This window comes from Lissotriton vulgaris, chromosome 8, assembly GCF_964263255.1.
Source record: "Lissotriton vulgaris chromosome 8, aLisVul1.2, whole genome shotgun sequence".
NCBI lineage: Eukaryota > Metazoa > Chordata > Amphibia > Caudata > Salamandridae > Lissotriton > Lissotriton vulgaris.
This window is the reverse complement of record NC_141696.1, coordinates 1,129,107,375-1,129,125,035: the sequence shown is the minus strand read 5'-3', so window position 1 is coordinate 1,129,125,035 and position 17,661 is coordinate 1,129,107,375. Positions and strand designations below refer to the sequence as shown.

The 17,661-nt window shown below is 46.1% G+C and overlaps 1 protein-coding gene across 7 annotated transcripts in view; it reads left to right on the top strand.

Annotated features, from left to right (window-relative positions):
- FNDC3A (fibronectin type III domain containing 3A) overlaps positions 1-17,661 on the top strand; it is a 1,489,010-nt gene that overhangs the window by 777,362 nt on the left and 693,987 nt on the right. For all 7 annotated transcript variants that reach the window (XM_086934979.1, XM_086934981.1, XM_086934980.1 and 4 more), the window contains one exon: positions 4,999-5,058. In XM_086934979.1, coding sequence (XP_086791105.1) covers positions 4,999-5,058 — 60 coding nt within the window. The remainder of the gene's footprint in view (positions 1-4,998; positions 5,059-17,661) is intronic.

Below are 17,661 nucleotides of genomic sequence, written 5' to 3'. Positions count from 1 at the left end.
ATCCTGGAGATGGATTCTGTCACCACAAGGGCGTCGTACCACAGCACATCAGGCGGCCTACTTAAACGCTTGTTGCTCACATCTCGCTAAGGGTCTCAGAGTGGCGTCATCCGGTCACGGCTTAGGTCCCTCTTCTTCCCCAACTGTCCCATGCAATGTGGAGGCACTGTGGCTCCATCACGCTAACGACTCCAGGGCCCTACGGTCTTTTATCACAAGGGGCAATAGCTACAACAGGACACAGCAGAGTCAGGGAGGGTGGAGTTCGGTGCGTCCACACAGCAATCCCTCCACTTGGCAGATTCCCCTTGTCTTTCCCCTTGGTGATGGGGCACTCAGGCCCAGTGGCAGGATTCAGGTGACAATGCAAAGAAGGGACATGTGGGCGGAGGCGATGAAGAGAGGAAAACATGGAAAGAGCGGCAAGCCGGATTCCACAGACCGTTAGTCTTGCTTTCTGCCGTTAAAGTTTCGCAGCATAGGCCAGTGTCAACGACCATCCCCAGAGACAAAGTTAAAATGCATGGGGTCACCTTAACATTGTAGTAGCTCCTGGCCTGGCACAGGCCACATCCACACCACCAGATGCCCACACTCCTTGTGCCAAAGAGCCAGGACCCCTGCGGAAGGTCAGTCACACCGCCTCCCATCCCAGCCCTCAATGTACATTCTCTGTGGCCCTTCAGGTAGGACGCTGTGTGGGGGGAGCAACGCCCGACAGCAGCGGCAGCCAGCGGTGGACCCACACTGCTCTGGACGGACCCCCAGCTGCATGACCCAGCCTCCAATTCACCCTGAGCCGTTTGTCCGAGCCAGTTGGGCCGCTGTTTATTTGCTAACCATGCTATTCCAGTTTGGACCAAGCCATATGCAAATCAGTCTGGACCCTGCTCGCCATTGAAACAGTCCATCCCAAACTGCTAGGCTAGGTCCTTCCTGGATCGGAAACCAGCATCCTGGGACCAGTTTCGGGGTATTACCCCATATCAGCCAGGCTAGCTTGAATCCAGTGGCATAGTGAGCACAGAACCCTCGTCTGGGCATACCCTTCCACCTTAGGGCGACTTTAGCAACACAATAAGATGATGTGCGTAATGCCGAACACTGTCAAATATTCACCCTCACTACAGAGACCTGGCCCTAAATCCATCGATTTTTATGCATACCATGCCATTCCAGTTTTGATTTGATTTGATTATTAGATTTGTAGAGCGCACGAATGCCCGTGGGCGTCTTAGACCCAGCCATATACAAGTCAGTCTCAACTCTGCTTCCCCGTAGGAACAGCCGAACTAGCAGTATGGGCTGGACTGTTCCCATAGGAATCCCGGTCAAGACTGGTTTGCACATGGCTGCATTCACACAGGGGTGGTGTGGTCAGCAGAAAACGATGGATTTAGGACCAGATCTCTGCACTGTGGGTGAGTCTTTGACATTATTCATCATTCCGTCCATCAGTAGTCCTTTTTGCATTATTGGGCCCCATGTGGTTTGACAGCTGCTGTGCGGCCCGGTATAGAGCCAAACTGCGTCACGTCCCGGGGTCTGGTCCTGCCTGCGGAGCCCCAAGGAAAGGTACTGACAAGGGCAGACAGGGGATCTTAAGGAGTCACCCCGCCCCCGAAAGCACCAGCTCCTCAATCTGCAGTTTGCAGGCGTCCCTCAAATGTTCTTTTTGCATTTATCACCCTGAGTGGGATGGGGATGCCCAGACGTTGGTCCCGTTCTTGCCATGCAACTGAATTCAGACTCTCCTGGCTGATGAGGGATGATACCCTGAAACCTGTCTTAGGATGCTTATTTCCGGTCCAGAGAGGACTTGGCTGGGCATTTCGGGCTGGACTGTTCCTGTGTAGAGCAGGGTCAAGACTGATTTGCATAGAACTTGGCCCAAACTGGGGTGGCGTGCATACATGCCAACATTTTAGAATGGCAGAGTGGGAGATGTTTTTAAAATAATCCGTAGAATGTATATCTCCCATTGACATCTGTTGAGGCCTGAATTGGGTCTATTGTCTTGTACTGGGACTAAATGAAAATATAGTTTTTTTACCTTACCTATCAGGAGCACGGAGAAAGTGGCTCGGTAACTGCAGTGGGGACTTACAGTGCCACTTCCCGGTGTCCAGTCCTGCCTGGGGATCCCCAAGGAAAGTTAGTGACAAAGGCAGACGGAAGATCAGGCAGAAGGCACGCCCCTGGAAATGCCCACCCCTCAATCTGCATTCGCTGGCATCCCGCTCCACTCTGGCGCAACTCCATTTCCATTCCCATAGGCCGCGCGGCCACTCTCTGTCAGTGATGTCGGGCTCCGCTCAGTGCAGCTACCCTCAGCTGGCCCAGCCATGGGGTAGGAGTCATCACGCCTCGGAGCTCGATCCGGCATGGAGAGCCCAGAGGAAAAGGGGTCCAGAAATGGCAGATTAGTGTGTGGCAGTGTGGAGCTCTTCTACAGAGCTACTGCCATGATTGACTTTCAAGCTAAGCCCCTAATTTCAATTCCTGATCACTAGTGGAAGGATCTAACTCAGTATTTGTATTAAGTACCAGTAGCCATGCCTGCTTATCTGATTATACTTACAGTGGACTCTAATCTATTGAGAACTGTAAACTAGGCTAGTATCGTCCGATTACTGTATATCAATTTCATGGAGGTCATCTCTTTTTAATATGATGAGCCATGAAGTGAGGAATGTTGTAATTAACCTTTTAGAGGTAAATGCTAACCTCATATGTTTTTTAGAATCCACTCTCAATTTAAGGGGAACCGGATTGCTTGTTTTAATAAATACCAACATAACATATGGCTTTTTATTTAGCTATTTTTGCTCACAGACAGTGACTCTTTAGTGATAACTGGTCATTTGGGAGGGAAACAAACTGAACTATCCAGTTTTCATAATTAGGAACGTACAGGAACACTGTGACGGGAAACTGAAACAGGATATTGTTGACCATATTATCCAGCTTTGGTTGGGGAATAGAGCAGTAAAGATTTCAGTTTGTGGTCTTGTGTAAAATTTGACAATTAAAAGCCGTGGCTGCTGTGTTCAGATTCTCAACCTCTAGCCAGTCAGTGCTGTTCATCTCTACCTGGGTGTGCTCACACTAAAGGATGGGGGCAGGCCAAAATAGGCAGGTGAAACAATTCAAACCTCATAAATGGATTCTGTCCAATGTCTATATGCATTTTAGCATAAGAGAGGGTTAGATGTGCACTGTCAGCCACAGGGATATGTATTGAGTAGGACACAGTCCAAACATCAAAAGCAGGAATATCCTTTCTCTAGTCCGCACGGGACAGAGCTGCTCAACAAATGTTGGTTAGTCTGTTGTTCTCCAACTGAATTCGGACCTGCCTGTGTTAAAAAGTGAATACGGCAATCCCTCTCAGATGGGCTACAGGCACCCTAGACAACACTACACCGAGCCTATGCCATAAATCAGCCACAGCCACCCATCAGTCTTCCTATTGCCTGGTGAGGGGGATTGTAGTTCGCATCAACTAAGGATGAACAAACACTGTACAACCTGTCCAGCAGAGCCTTGTGCTCTACTGGGGGCAGAAACCAAAATGAATTGCCCCTTCACCGTACTTCAAAATATTAGGCTCAATGAGAAAACAGGTAGCATAGGCCAGAAAAAGCAAACATTACAAGGGGGCACAGTGTTCACTAGTGATCTGAGAACTTTCATCCCTACAGTCCCCTGTGTTACATATGATTTAAATCCAGTAATTACTTTGTTCATAGGTCCTCCTTTGTAGCCGAAACATAGCATTCTTTAAGCCCTCTTAACCATCGTACCTGAAGCTCATGGAGTACCTTGTGGACTTCATAGTATCGCATTTATTCATTATGGGAAATAACCGTTACACCTCATGCGTTACAACGCTTGCTTTTACCCCGCATGCCTTTACAACGAAAATGGCTTGCTGTAGGGGGTATAAAGTGTTGGATTTAAATCCAACACTTTCCTATTTTTGCACAGACTGGAGTTGGAATAGTAAATTATACTATTCAAACATCCAGCGTAAGCCCAGCGTCAATTCAGGGTAATAAATCGCGTTGTAACGGCATACGGGGTAAAAGCATGCGTTGTATCGTCATATAACCATTTATTATATATATATATATATTTTTTTTTAATGAGTTTTATATAGCGCAAACATGACCCGGTATCGGGTATCAGAGTGCTTTACATAGCACCAGTTGCGTTACATGAGGACACATTAATTTTTGTTAGGCACAGGGAGATTATTATTATTTGCCCAGAATCACAGGATGTACAGCGTCATTGCCGAGACTCGAACCCGGTTCCTCAGATTGGAGTTCGACTGCCCTGTTGGCTGTTAGGCCAACTCCTCTCTATTACATGTATATGTAGATATTTGTTGTTCATGGTGACTGTAAAAGGAGTCTAGGTATTCAAGCAGATGTAGAATAGCTTGTATAACTCAGTGTCATACAGCAGTAAATATGACCCCCCTGATTGCATTATTTTTTAGTTTTTACGGGAAGGAGCAGTTTCCACACTATTGGTAAGGGGCGTTTTTGTTAGGGAGTCCTTCAAGTCAGTCACTTTCTCTTCACTGTGTATCTTTTGATGCATTGTCCGGATCCTAGTGCTCGATGAGCTAGACATAGAAAGAGTCGTATGAGGAAGTGTTAAGTACTAGAAGAAAACATTACCTTCAGAAAGATGGTTCGCAAAAATACTTGTTTTGTTCTACAGATTTATTTTACCAAACATTACCAATGCATGTAGGTGGATTTCTTATCAGGAAAATACCCATGTGGGAGAACTAAAGTAACATGTAAATACCCTTTTCTTCCATGGTCCTTACTGCATGAATGAAATAACATTTATAATGAAAAGTGCATTAAAATAATGTGAAAGAATATTGAATGATTTCTGGTAAAGTATTTTAATGTGTGTTTTTGAGACACTATAGAGGTTATACTTCAATTGAACCTTTTCCTCTAACCCTTTTTTCAGTGGAGAAAAGAACTGTGTAACTGTTGATGATCTAAAGCCAGCAACTGATTACCATGCAAGGTAATGCATTTAAAAAATAAATACGAGAGAGAGCTGTTTTTAGTTCAATGATTATCCCTATATAGTTAATATTTGCTGTTTTAGACAACTTTGCATTAATTCTCTTGCATGCCAACAGAGTTAACTGTTAAATTCTGAATCCATTGTTCATTTCTCTTGGTTGAACCTATAATAAGGGACCTTTAAGCTTGGATGTTTTAGTTATATAAAATGCTCAAATTCTAATGAGCCTCACTTGGCTTGCATGTAGTAATACACTTCCTACATTAATTGTTTGGAGGACCTGGGATGTAAGTGTGTATGTAACTGCAAAAAAAGTTTCTCTATTGGATGGAGCTCTTGTTACCCACTGTCCTGTATGATAAATGGGAATCACTCCCAAAAAATACCTTTTCCCTACCTTCTTTTACATAATCTCCAAAGGTGGTGGTGCGCAACTCATGTCTGCTGCCATATTTACCACTTGAAACTTATTTTATGAACTATCAGGTTGATACCCTCGAAGTAACAAATAGCCTGTCTGTTCTGCGTTCTCTGAGACCTTGCCATATTTATTCCAACAAAGTTGCATTTGCTCCTTTAACTATTATAGGGAAAGTTTTATATCTACTTACTGAAAAAGAACTGTATTCATCTAGCCAACGGGTATAGTCTCAGGGAGAATACGTATTTCTCTGCAGAGAGAAGTGGCTCAGATCATCTTGGGTGTGCAACTTTCATCCATCAGTGTAACAGGCACACATTATACTGTGTATTATATACAGCTGACTATGTCCTACTATTAAGACAGTTTTTGGTTTATGATAGTAAATCTATCTGTGTTCTTTGGTGGTATCTACCCACCTTATTTAATACCTGGGACGCAAAACCAGGACCGGAGGAAGATCCTTCTTCTACCTTGCCGCCAAATGCTAGAACACCATGCCTCTCCATCTCAGGCTCCCACCGTCTCTGACACAATTCAGGAGGGATCTCAAGACCTGGCTCTTCGAATAAAAAACAGCCCCCAGTTGGATCTGCAAACCCATGCTTAACAAGTACTGATTGATTGGTTAAGGCATCGTCTGCAATATACCTGTTTAAGTCTGCAACCTTCCTACATATTGAGATAGAGCAGGCAAGTGTGGTTACATTCATATTGAACCAAAGGCCTAGATTGGGAAAGTCTTTGCACAAGAGTTGTGAGGATTAATATGTTTGTAGCATTTGTGGCTGTAGCTACAGATGCTTTGCATTCTTCTGCCATCGTGTTGGGCTCAGACTGTTGCAACTTGTTTTTCTTCAAAGAAGTCTTTCGAGTCACAATGTCTCCGTTTGGTAGTGAATGTGCAAGTGCACCTACTTCATTGTTAGTTTGTTCATGTATCAGAGTTGCTCCCCGTATTGTTGCGTTCACCGCTGATAGTTGTGTTCCCAGGGCCTGTTGCCGAGAAGAGGTCTTTAGGTGTATTCCTGTTTATCCAGCATTTTGAATAGAGTCGTCGGAGACCGGGCTAGTCAGCCCCCGAGGCACTCCTGCCTTTCAGTGACCCACATCTTCCCTATCGACGCCGAAGAATGAAGACGCGCAGAGCGTGAAGGAACGTATGCCCTTCAAGAGATGCCCTTAGTGCCAATGAAGTTAGCACTGGGCTGATCTCCACTCCGTCTGTTTCAGTCATAGGAAATTCCAGACATAAGCAGCAAGGAAAACCTACTTGACTCTGAAGACGAGGAGTTTGGCGAATTCTCCAATGTGCCGGGCCATCAACCCAGCCATGAGATCATCTGATATGATTCCTGAGATCAGGAAGAGGAACAACTCAAAGAGGGAAAAGAGGTGCTCTTGAAGACCCAGCATCTACCTCAGTCGACCTTGTGCCTCACAACCAGGCCATGCTGGGACGTGTGAATACGATTCATACCCACACCTCTACACAGGCCTCAAAGACATATAAAAGCCAACACCTCAAAGCTGAGAACTGCCCCCTTGTGCTCAGCTCTAGAACCCCATGTGTGGGCTACTACCACACCTGGCTGCGCCACCATTCTTGGGCTCTAGTCGGCAGTGAGGGAAGGCATCAGAGCCAAAGCAGGATCCAGTTAAGCTTGTTAACTCCTACAGTCCCTCAAGTCTGCGACCACATATCTGTGCTGAACATTTGAGTCCAAAAGCAGCATCTGTGCCAAAACCAACATTGGCCCTGAAATTGTAGACAGCAGACTTCAAGGAGAGACCAGCCTCTAAAAGCTTCAACAGGAGCTTGATGAAAGGCACACACCAGCACGATCTCTACCACTGGTACAACTTTGCCTAGAAAGCTAAATTTGTCTTCGAGGACGCTCCATAACTGGACATTCCCCCTCAGCCTTCACCTTGTAGTAGGCTTAAGGGCACCCAGAACCATGTTAACCCTCTTCCATCTAAGTATAAGACATCATTTGCTACCTTGCTACCTCTTACATTTGCAGAATTCAGGAGTAGCTTACACAGGCAACAAGTATTTGACTACTGGCCCTAGGAAAGAGGAAAAGCTTGATGCTGGTGCCATTGAGTGGGTGAATGCCAAACAGCACACTGTGGAATCTGAACTCTCTTGATGTATTTTCTTCAACGCCATGAAAGAAATATGTGTAGCACTGGAGAATAAAATTGATAAACTGATGCAGTCTACATTGAGTTAAGCCTTGTAAGAGTGGACCTGCACGAAATAGTGAAGCTGAAAAGACAATCTGCAGTCAGAATGACTCAAAGTGTTGAAACTACAAATGCACCATCAATCTAGCTGAAGAGTCATTAAAGATGGCAATGAAGGTGAAGGACATTGCAGACACATACAGGGTCCTACAGAAACAAACAGTTTGGATTGCCCTGGAAAGTTTCAATCAATCAATCATTTATAATGTGAGGCAAATCACTAATGAGGGTCTCAAAGTGCTGGAGTTGCTAGCTGCTACATGATGATCTGTTCATTCGCCAATAAACAATGTGAACAAGTCCTTTAATGGGTTTGGGTCATGGTTCTTTGCCCAAACTCTCGTAAAAGAAGCGCAAACAACAGAAAGTATTTTTAGCAAACCCCTCACCCACCTACCTAGTAGGTGGCATGCTTCATCATCGGGGCCCAGCTGGATCACCTAGTGCAATCCAGCTGTGCTTCAACGCCTGAATTACAGCGGAGCTGGTTGTTTGTGTGAAAAAAGTGAAGTGCTATGTGAAGTGCAGTTATGTTATAAAAATGTCTCTAGGAAAATCCCTTATAAAAGTTTTAATAGAAGGGTCCTAGGACATGGATAAAAACATCATCGAGATCAGCGGGGGGTTTTAAAATAAACCTCTGTATCCCTTTTGGTTTTAGGTCTACTAGTTTCAGCCTTTTGGTGTGTTAAAGAGGCTTTCGTCAGGACCAATAAAGTGTGTGGCAAAAAACGATAGGCCACAGTGGTGCAAATATCAGCACACACCCTAAAGTGTGCTGTGAGTGTGATGGGATCTTATTACTTACAGATCCTCAATGGGGAGTACCTGTATGTAAAGGAAGAAAGTGTTAAGTGCAGGTACAACACAGCAAGATAATTATCATGCATATCTTATTTTGTAGCGCTCTTGTATGCTTGAGATGATGGCATCATGCATGTGACTGTGTGAGGGAATGCGTGATGGCTATCTGTAAAATAACCATGCGTGGCTACAATGTGCCCCGGTGGTTGTTACTTAGATTGAAGTCCAAAGGTTAATAGAACAGAGACTGTTGCGTTTTAGAGCAATGGTGGACTAAGTATAGTCTAAAAAAATATCGCTTTATGGCACATTTGGTGAGATTATTTAAAAAGAGATTAAAAATGTATATCTGATGATTGCAAGTGATTTTTATCAGAAGAAAACACATGTAACACAGACTGAAACATCACAGACACTGACAACATGTAACATAAATGCGTCCCCACTTTAACTCGATATGGACATTGCCTCATGGATCCGTTCAATCAAAGCTATACCCCGTTCTGACCCTGTGGGAAAACAAAGGGGCCAGCGGTTGCGTTACAGTATCTAAGTTGCATCGCGGTTCCTGCAAGTAGCCCACGGGCGCTTGTACTCACATTTGTCAGGGTATTTAAATGTTTATGACCTATGCTGTTCGATCGAATCCCGCCGTTCGCAGTGTGTCCTTGGTGTGCCTGCTTCAAGTAGGATGGGGGCGGATGTCCTCTTTCCGTCACGTGGGCGGAATAGCTCACCCGTCCGTACCACTAGAGCCCTGACCTAGCGCAGGCTTGAAGCAAATGCATGTTAAAGCGCCTCAGCCTACATTGTCCCAAAAATATACTGCCCTGGTGAACGTGGCGTGTTTATGAAAACACAGTGTGCGATGGTTTAAAGCGTAAGTGTATTAGAGCGCCTGTGCCTCCGTTTGTCTAAAAAAACTGATACTGCCCTCCATGTGGTGGCATATGTGTGGGCTGACTTGTTGGATGTTATAAAAACAGAGTGGACAACCCAATGGGCATAAGTTCTTTAAACACAGTGCGCATAGGTGGGTTACTTGCATTGGTTGTAGCACTGTGGGAATACGTTCTTTACGTGCAGTGTGGGTAACCTGGTGCGCATAAGTGGGTTAATCGTATTAGTTGCAGTACTGGATCCTTATTTGCTAGGGCCACATCGGTGTGCATTTAAGGTGTAATACTGACACGTAGGTTAGTTATAGATGGCTTGAAGTTCCATAGACTTCTTTTACCATATTTAAAGGGTAAATACCTATTGGTTAGAATGGGGTTGTGTCTGGGCTACACCCCAGACATGCCCTGACGTGATACAGTCGTGCTGTATACTCTCTATCTCAAATAGTAGCGGCAAAGTGTGCTGAAGTCATTACTTGCGCTGTATGCTATTCCATGGCACATTGTCATTAAGCCCCTTTGTGTGAGTAGCTAGTCTGTACACCCAGCGCTGTTCCTTTTCCAACAGCTGGTCTTGTATATTTCCAGTCTGTGCGTCTAGTTGTTCGATGACTACCCAGGTCATGTCATTTGTCGTATGTCCAGCCTTTAGGTAATGGTCGGTCAGTTTTGTGGTATTTCGTTTACATCGGATGTTGCTCCAATGTTCACATATTCTGGTCTTCATTTTGCAGCTGGTCATACCCACATATCTCAGTTGGCATGGGTATGTGATTAGATAGATCACATTGGCAGAATTACAGTTGGTGTCTCCCTGAATGTTCCATATTTTGCCTTGTTCCAGATGCAAGGTCTTTGTGGAATTGGTTAAATGACAGACGCTAAAATTGCCACATGGAAAGTGGCCAGTGACATTTGGTAAACCCCATGCATTGAGCACTATGTTATGGTTTATAGTCATTTTTTTGGGGCGTGTGGATACCAGACTGTCTTGTAAGTTTTGTGATCTTCTGTAGGAGAATGGCGTTTTTTCCCATTGTAGTTTGCCTGAAGTCACGATTTTCCAATTACTCTGGATCATTTTGGCGACTTTATTTGAGATTGAGTTATATGTTGTCACACAGGTTAAAGGGATGGTGGAATAAGTGTGCCCTTTATTTTCTAGTAGGCTTTCCCGATTTTGATTTCTTGCTCTCTTTTGGGCTTTTTTGATGATTTTGTTACGGTAACCTCTGTTCTTCAGTTCTGTTGTTAGTAAGTCTGCCTGAGATTTAAAGTCTTTGACTTCACTACAATTGCGTCTTAATCTGAGATATTGACCATAGGGTAAATTTTCCTTCAGTGGTCTGGGGTAAAAACTTTCGAAGTGCAAAAGGGAGTTCTTTGCGGTAGGTATGAAATGGGTCTTGGTAGTGAGGCCACCATTAAGTGCCTCTATGTCCAGATCCAAAAAGGTGATGTACTCTCTGCTTGTCGTGTGCGTGAATCTTAAGTTGGGGTCAACCTAGGAGAGAAAATCTTGTAGTCTGTTCTCGGTATTTGTCCAAATGAGGAATGTAAATGTAAATGTATTTGAGCTTATATAGCGCACAGCTACCCGCAGTGGGTTTCCCGGCGCTTGCTTAAGACATCATCTATATATCTCTTGTAGAATGTTATGTCTTTACAAAATGGAGAATGGGGGTTTAGGATGTGTAGTCCTTCAAAATTAGATCCATACAGTCCGGCCACGCTTGGCGCGAATGTGCTGCCCATTGAAGTACCGTATTGTTGCAGAAAAAGAGTGCCTTCATATTCAAAAAAGTTGTCCTTAGTGCTAGTTCCACACATACATGGACAAATGACTTTGGTGTTCTGTAATTCCATTGTGTTTTCAAGAGACGTATGGAGAACCTCTAGTGTGTCATCTTGAGGTAGACTGGTGTATAAGCTTTCAATATCCATACTCACTAGAATAGATGTTGTGGGGTTGAATTGGAGGTTGTTTATGTGGCTTAGTAGGTCTTTGGTTTCTTTCAGATAGGCCGGGGTTGTCTGTACCACCGGTTGTAAAAATAAATCGTAAAAGCGAGACAGTGGTTCTCGAAGTGAGCCTATTCCGGACACGATTGGTCTGCCAGGTGGTGGTACTTTGTTCTGGTGAATCTTTGGGATTGTATAAAAATATGGTATTTTGGCGCTGCCAGAAGTCAAGAACGTCGCTTCTTGTTTGCTGATGTCTCCATTTGATTCTGCCTCATGTACTAATATTTGTATTTTAGTTTTAAGGGCAATGGATTCATCTTCTTCCAGTTTTTGTAGTTTTTTGTGACATCCAGTAGGCGTAAGCATTCGGTATGGTATGCACTTTGGTTTTGTATAACAATGCCACCTCCTTTGTCCGCCCGTTTTATAATGATCGCATCATTACTTTTCAGCCCTTTGATGGCGGCAAACTGTTTCGCACTTGTGATTCTGAAAACGTGGTCTTCTATTGTGTTTTCAATCCCTTTGTAGATGGCTTGTTCAAAGGCTATTAATTCCACAGGTGCTGTGCATGGAGGCGGAATGAAGGTAGATTTAAGTTTCAAGGTAGTGTCGCCTTTATCCTCGTTCTGTCTCTTCTACAGGAGATTGATTTTCAAAAAAAGCTTTGAGTCTTAGCTTCCGAAAAAATTCAGACAGTTCACAATGGAGTTTGAATTTGTCAAGTTTAGCAGCGGGTGAACAGCTGAGGCCTTTGTTGGCTACTTCTTCCTCTACATCTGTGAGGATGTGGTCCGACAGGTTCGTGACTAGTGTCTGGTCCCATTCGGCCCTGCTTGTGGTTCCTTTGTTTTGCTGCTTGTGTTGGCGCTCGGGTTCATGTCTCCCTCCCAATGGACTTGTCCTCTCTGAGGTCGTCTCCCTCGTCCTCTACGGCCTGATCCTAAAAAAGGGAACTGTTGGTTTGGGTTTCCTAATTGTCGTAGTGTGAACTGGGGGTTCCAGCCATACAGCATTGGTGGGGCCATTTGTTGTGGTATAGGTGGGAATGGGCCTTGGTAATTCATTTGTCCTCCTTGTTACATACTAGGCCACCGTTGCTGCCAGTAGGTGTTATGCCCTCTTCCTCTTTGTCTGTTCTTGTGGCTCCCACTGTTTGATCCATAGCTTTCATTGCTAGAAACGCTGCTGATGGAAGAGCCATCATCTGTGGAGACCGATTGTGTTGATCTGATCGGTGCTTTGTAGTCTGCGTCTGAGTAGGGATAGGTTTTCACAAAAGAGAATTTTTTTTAATCCTTTTGGAACTGGTGGATCTTGGACTGGGTCAGTTCATCTTTATGTTCAGCCATTTATTTATTTACTTCATCTAGTTTTTTTTTATAAGAAGTTAAGGTGGTCTTGAAGTGGTTTTCAGTCACTTGGATGTCTATCAAGATGGCATCTGATAGTCTTTTGGCCGTCTGAATTATTAAGATGATCCAGTCTCTGGTGCAGTGCCAGGCGATCTGAGCCCAGTCTCTTCAGAAGGCTGCGTCATCTAAGAATATGCAGGAGCATTTGTCACTTCAGTCCTTTTGGGGCTGTGTTGGATCGTAAATATTCTGTCAATATTACTCCATGTAATATTGTCCCGATGCTGTTTTTCTTTTTCTCAGACAGATTTTCCCAATCGGCACTTAGTGAGATGGTTTGTGCCACATTGAAGTCTGCCATCAATGGTGATGCTGCTAAGATGTTGCTAACATCTTCGTCAGTGAAAGCGAGTCCCGCATTCTCAGCCATGTTGTCAGTGGGTTCTCAGTGGTCGCGTTTGAACTAGATACACAAGAAGTTACTTGAAAGATAAAATTAACTCTCACAGCTGCGCGCTGTCATAATAAATAAGAACAACTAAAGAGTAGGGAAAGAGTTGACTTGTCCTTTTCCCTGGGTAGTATGCCAATAAAGCGTAGGTCATAAAGATTTAAATACCCTGATAAACGTGAGTACAAGCGCCCGCGGGCTACTTGCAGGAGCCGCGATGCAACTTAGATACTGTACCGCAACCGCTGTCCCGGCCCGTTTGTTTTCCCACAGGGTCAGAACGAGGTATAGCTTTGATCGAACAGATCCATGAGGCAATTTCCATATTGAGTTAAAGTGAGGCCACATTTATGTTACATGTTGTCAGTGTCCTTGATTTTTCAGTCTGTTACATGTGTTTTCTTCTGATAAAAATCACACGCAATCACCAGATCTGCAAGTTCTAATCTCTTTTTAAACAATCTCACCAAATGTGCCATAAAGCGATATATTTTTAGACTATACTTAGTCCACCATTGCTCTAAAACGCAACAGTCTCTGTGTTCTATTAACCTTTGGACTTCAATCTTAAGTAACAACCACCGGGGCACATTGTAGCCACACATGGTTATTTTACAAATAGCCATCATGCATGCCCTCACACAGTCACATTCCATGATGCCATCATCTCAAGCATACAGGTGCGCTACAAAATAAGACATGCATGATAATTATCTTTTTGTGTTGTACTTGCACTTAACACTTTCTTCCTTTACAGGTACTCCCCATTGAGGATCTGTAAGTAATAGGATCCCAAGTTCAAGTTCAAGTTCAGAATTTTTGTAGCGCACTACTCACCTAGAGGGTCTCAAGGCGCTTGGGGGAAGGTGAGTGCATTACTTATCGAATAGCCAAGTTTTTAGCTGTTTTCTGAAGGAGAGGTGGTTCTGAGTGTGGCGGAGGTGGGAGGGGAGAGAATTCCAGGTTTTGGCCTCTAAGTAGGAGAAGGATCTTCCTCCCATGGTGGATCTGTTGATGCGCGGAATAGCGGCGAGGGCTTGATTGGATGATCGTAGTTGGCGGGTGGGTGTGTAGAAGGACAGTCGTTTGTTGAGACATTCGGGTCCTAGGTCGTAGAGGGCTTTGTGTGCGTGGGTGAGGAGACGGAACGTTATTCTCTTGTTGACGGGAAGCCAGTGGAGATCTTTCAGGTGACCGGAAATGTGATCTTGCCGGGGGATGTCCAGTATGAGTCTGGCTGAGGCGTTTTGGATACGTTGGAGTTTTTTCTGTAGTTTGGCTGTGGTTCCGGCGTAAAGGGTGTTTCCATAATCTAGTCGGCTAGTGACTAGTGCGTGGGTGACTGTCTTTCTTGTTTTGGTAGGGATCCAGCGGAATATTTTTTTGAGCATGCGTAGGATGTTGAAGCATGATGATGAGTCGGCGTTGACTTGTCTGGTCATCGAGAGGGAGGAGTCTAGGATGAAGCCCAGGTTCCGTGCGTGATCTGTAGGTATGGGTGGTGTGCCCAGAGCCGGTGGCCACCATGAGTCGTCCCATGCAGAGGGGGACGATCCTAAGATGAGGACTTCCGTTTTGTCCGAGTTTAGTTTTAAGCGGCTGTTCTTCATCCATTCGGCTACTTCTTTCATTCCATTGTGTAGATTGGTTTTGGCGGTGTTGGGGTCTTTGGTGAGGGAGAGGATTAGCTGGGTGTCGTCAGCGTAGGAGATGATGTTGAGGTTGTGTTGACGCGCGATGGTTGCGAGGGGACTCATGTACATGTTGAAGAGGGTGGGACTGAGTGAAGATCCTTGTGGTACGCCGCAGATGACTTTGGTGGCCTCTGATTTGAATGGGGGGAGGCGGACTCTCTGGGTTCTTCCGGTGAGGAACGAGATGATCCAGTCCAACGCTTTTCCTTGTATTCCGACGTTGCTGAGGCGTTGTATGAGGGTGTTATGGGAGACTGTGTCGAAGGCGGCGGAGAGGTCAAGTAGGATGAGGGCAATTGTTTCTCTGTTGTCCATTAGCGTTCGGATGTCGTCTGTGGCAGCGATGAGGGCGGTTTCGGTGCTGTGTTTGGCTCGAAAGCGAGACTGTGAGGGGTCGAGTGAATTGTTGGATTCAAGGAAGGCGGCGAGCTGAATATTGACGGCTTTCTCGAGGACTTTGGCTGGGAAGGGGAGGAGTGAGATAGGGCGGTAGTTTTTAAGTTCAGAGGGTCTGCTGTGGGTTTCTTCAGAAGGGCACTGAGTTCGGCATGTTTCCAGCTTTCTGGGAAGGTAGCGGAGTTGAAGGAGCAGTTGATGACATCGCGGAGATGGGGTGCGATGATGGAGTCTGCCTTGTTGAAGATGTGGTGTGGGCATGGGTCAGTGGGTGAGCCTCAGTGGATGGAGTTCATCAGACGGATGGTGTCTTCAGTAGTGATTGGATTCCAGGCGCAAAGGTTGTGAGAGTGCTGTTTTGGTTCGGGGGTGGGTGGAGTGGGCTGTTCTTTGGGTAGATTTTCAAAGCTGTTATGAATGTCGGCGATTTTGTTGTGGAAGAAAGAGGATAGAGAGTCGCAGAGGTCTTGGTAGGGAGTGATGTCGTTGGTGCCGGCGGTGGGGTTGGTGAATTCCTTGACGATGTTGAATAGTTCCTTGCTGTTGTGGGCGTTGTTGTCAAGTCGATCCTTGAATGCTGATGTTTTGGTGGATCGGATCAGTTGGTGGTGTTTGCGGGTGGCGTCCTTGAAGGTGGTCAGGTTGGTAGTGGTTGGGTTTTTTCTCCAGGTTTTCTCGAGGGTACGACATAACTTCTTGGATTTCTTACGGTCGTCGTTGAACCAGGGGGCTTTTCTGCTACTTTGTTTGATCTGGTGGTTTTTCAAGGGTGCTAATTCATTAGCGATGTGGGTGATCCAATGTGAGAGTTTGGTGGCAGCTTGGTTTGGGTCCGATGATGTGGCGGGGGGGTTTTGGTTGAGCGAGGTGAGGAGTTGGTCGGTGGTGATTTTGTTCCAGTTTCTTCGAGGAATCGGTTGTGGGGGGTTGTGGTTCGGGATCTTTTTGTAACTGAAGTGAACGCAGCTGTGGTCCGTCCAGTGGAGGTCTGTGGTGTGATTGAAGGAGATGTGTTTGCTGGAGGTGAATATGGGGTCAAGCGTGTGTCCGGCAAGGTGAGTGGGAGTGTTAACTAGTTGTTTTAGTCCGAGATTGTTCAGGTTGTCCAGGAGTGCGGTAGTGTTGCTGTCATTGTTATTTTCCAGTTGGAAGTTGAGGTCTCCCAGTAGAATGTAGTTCTCGGAGGAGAGGGCGTGTGGGCTGATGAAATCCGTGATGTCTTCGTTGAATTGTGTGCGGGATCCTGGTGGTCTGTAGATGAGGGTGCCTCTAAGTGTGGTCCTGGGGTCGGTGTGGATTTGGAAGTGAAGGTGTTCGGCGGTAGTGAGGTTATCGATGGAGCTGGTCGTGATTCGGATGGTGTTTTTATGGACGATGGCGATGCCTCCTCCTGTTTGGTTGGTGCGGTCTTTTCGGATGATCTTGTAAGCGTCCGGGATGGCTATGGCGATGTCGGGCGCTGATGAGGCGTTCATCCAGGTTTCTGTAAGGAAGGCGACGTCCGGTGATGCAGTGTCGAGTAGGTCCCAGAGTTCAGTGGCGTGTCTGTGGACCGACCGGGTGTTCAGCAGGATGCACTTCAGGTGGTTGGAGTCGGAACTGTGTTTGGAGTTAGTGGGTTTGATGAGGGACCTGATGCAGGCGAACTTGCAGGAGAGGCAGGCGAAGGGTCCGTGGTTGTGTCCTTGGGTGGCTTTATAGCATTGTGGTGTGCGTCCGGGGTTGAGGGCAAGGAGGGTAGCGGCGTCATACGTTGTGCGGGTCGGGGGGGGTGAGCGAGGACCAGGGGGTCTGGCGCTGGGTGCGGTCCAGGCGTGGACGGGCGTAGACGGGCTTACCTTTGGTGCACCTTCGGCGCGCATGGGGCGCGACCGCTGCGCGTGGACGGTGCGCGTGAAGGCATCTGTCATATGTGGATAGTGGAGGGGTGGTGGGGCGTGGGAGGAGCAGCTGGCAGGCGGTAGCGGGGAGGAGAGACGGGCTGTGAGGCAACAACAACAACAAAATGGCTGCAACGAAAGGAAAGCGAAACAGGGCGAGACTGGGGAACAGACTAGGCAGACTGTATGGGTATATGCACAATCGGGCTAAGACAATTTCACCAATTTAAATAAAGCGAGCAGAGAAATGCGGGCGTTACAGTGATAAAGCAGGCAATGGCGCACAATCACACTTAGATAGCGCTACAAGTACAGGCAATGGCAGCAGAGCGAGCGGTGCAATTAATTCTCCTGAATGCGCTACGATACCACGGAGCCTCGTCAGCAGATTGGGGCGCTATGAGGTCACAGTGCCTTGGAAGCAGCTTCGAGCGCTACGGAGTCTTGGGAGCGTGGGGAGCGACCTCTTCTGAGCGGGTCAG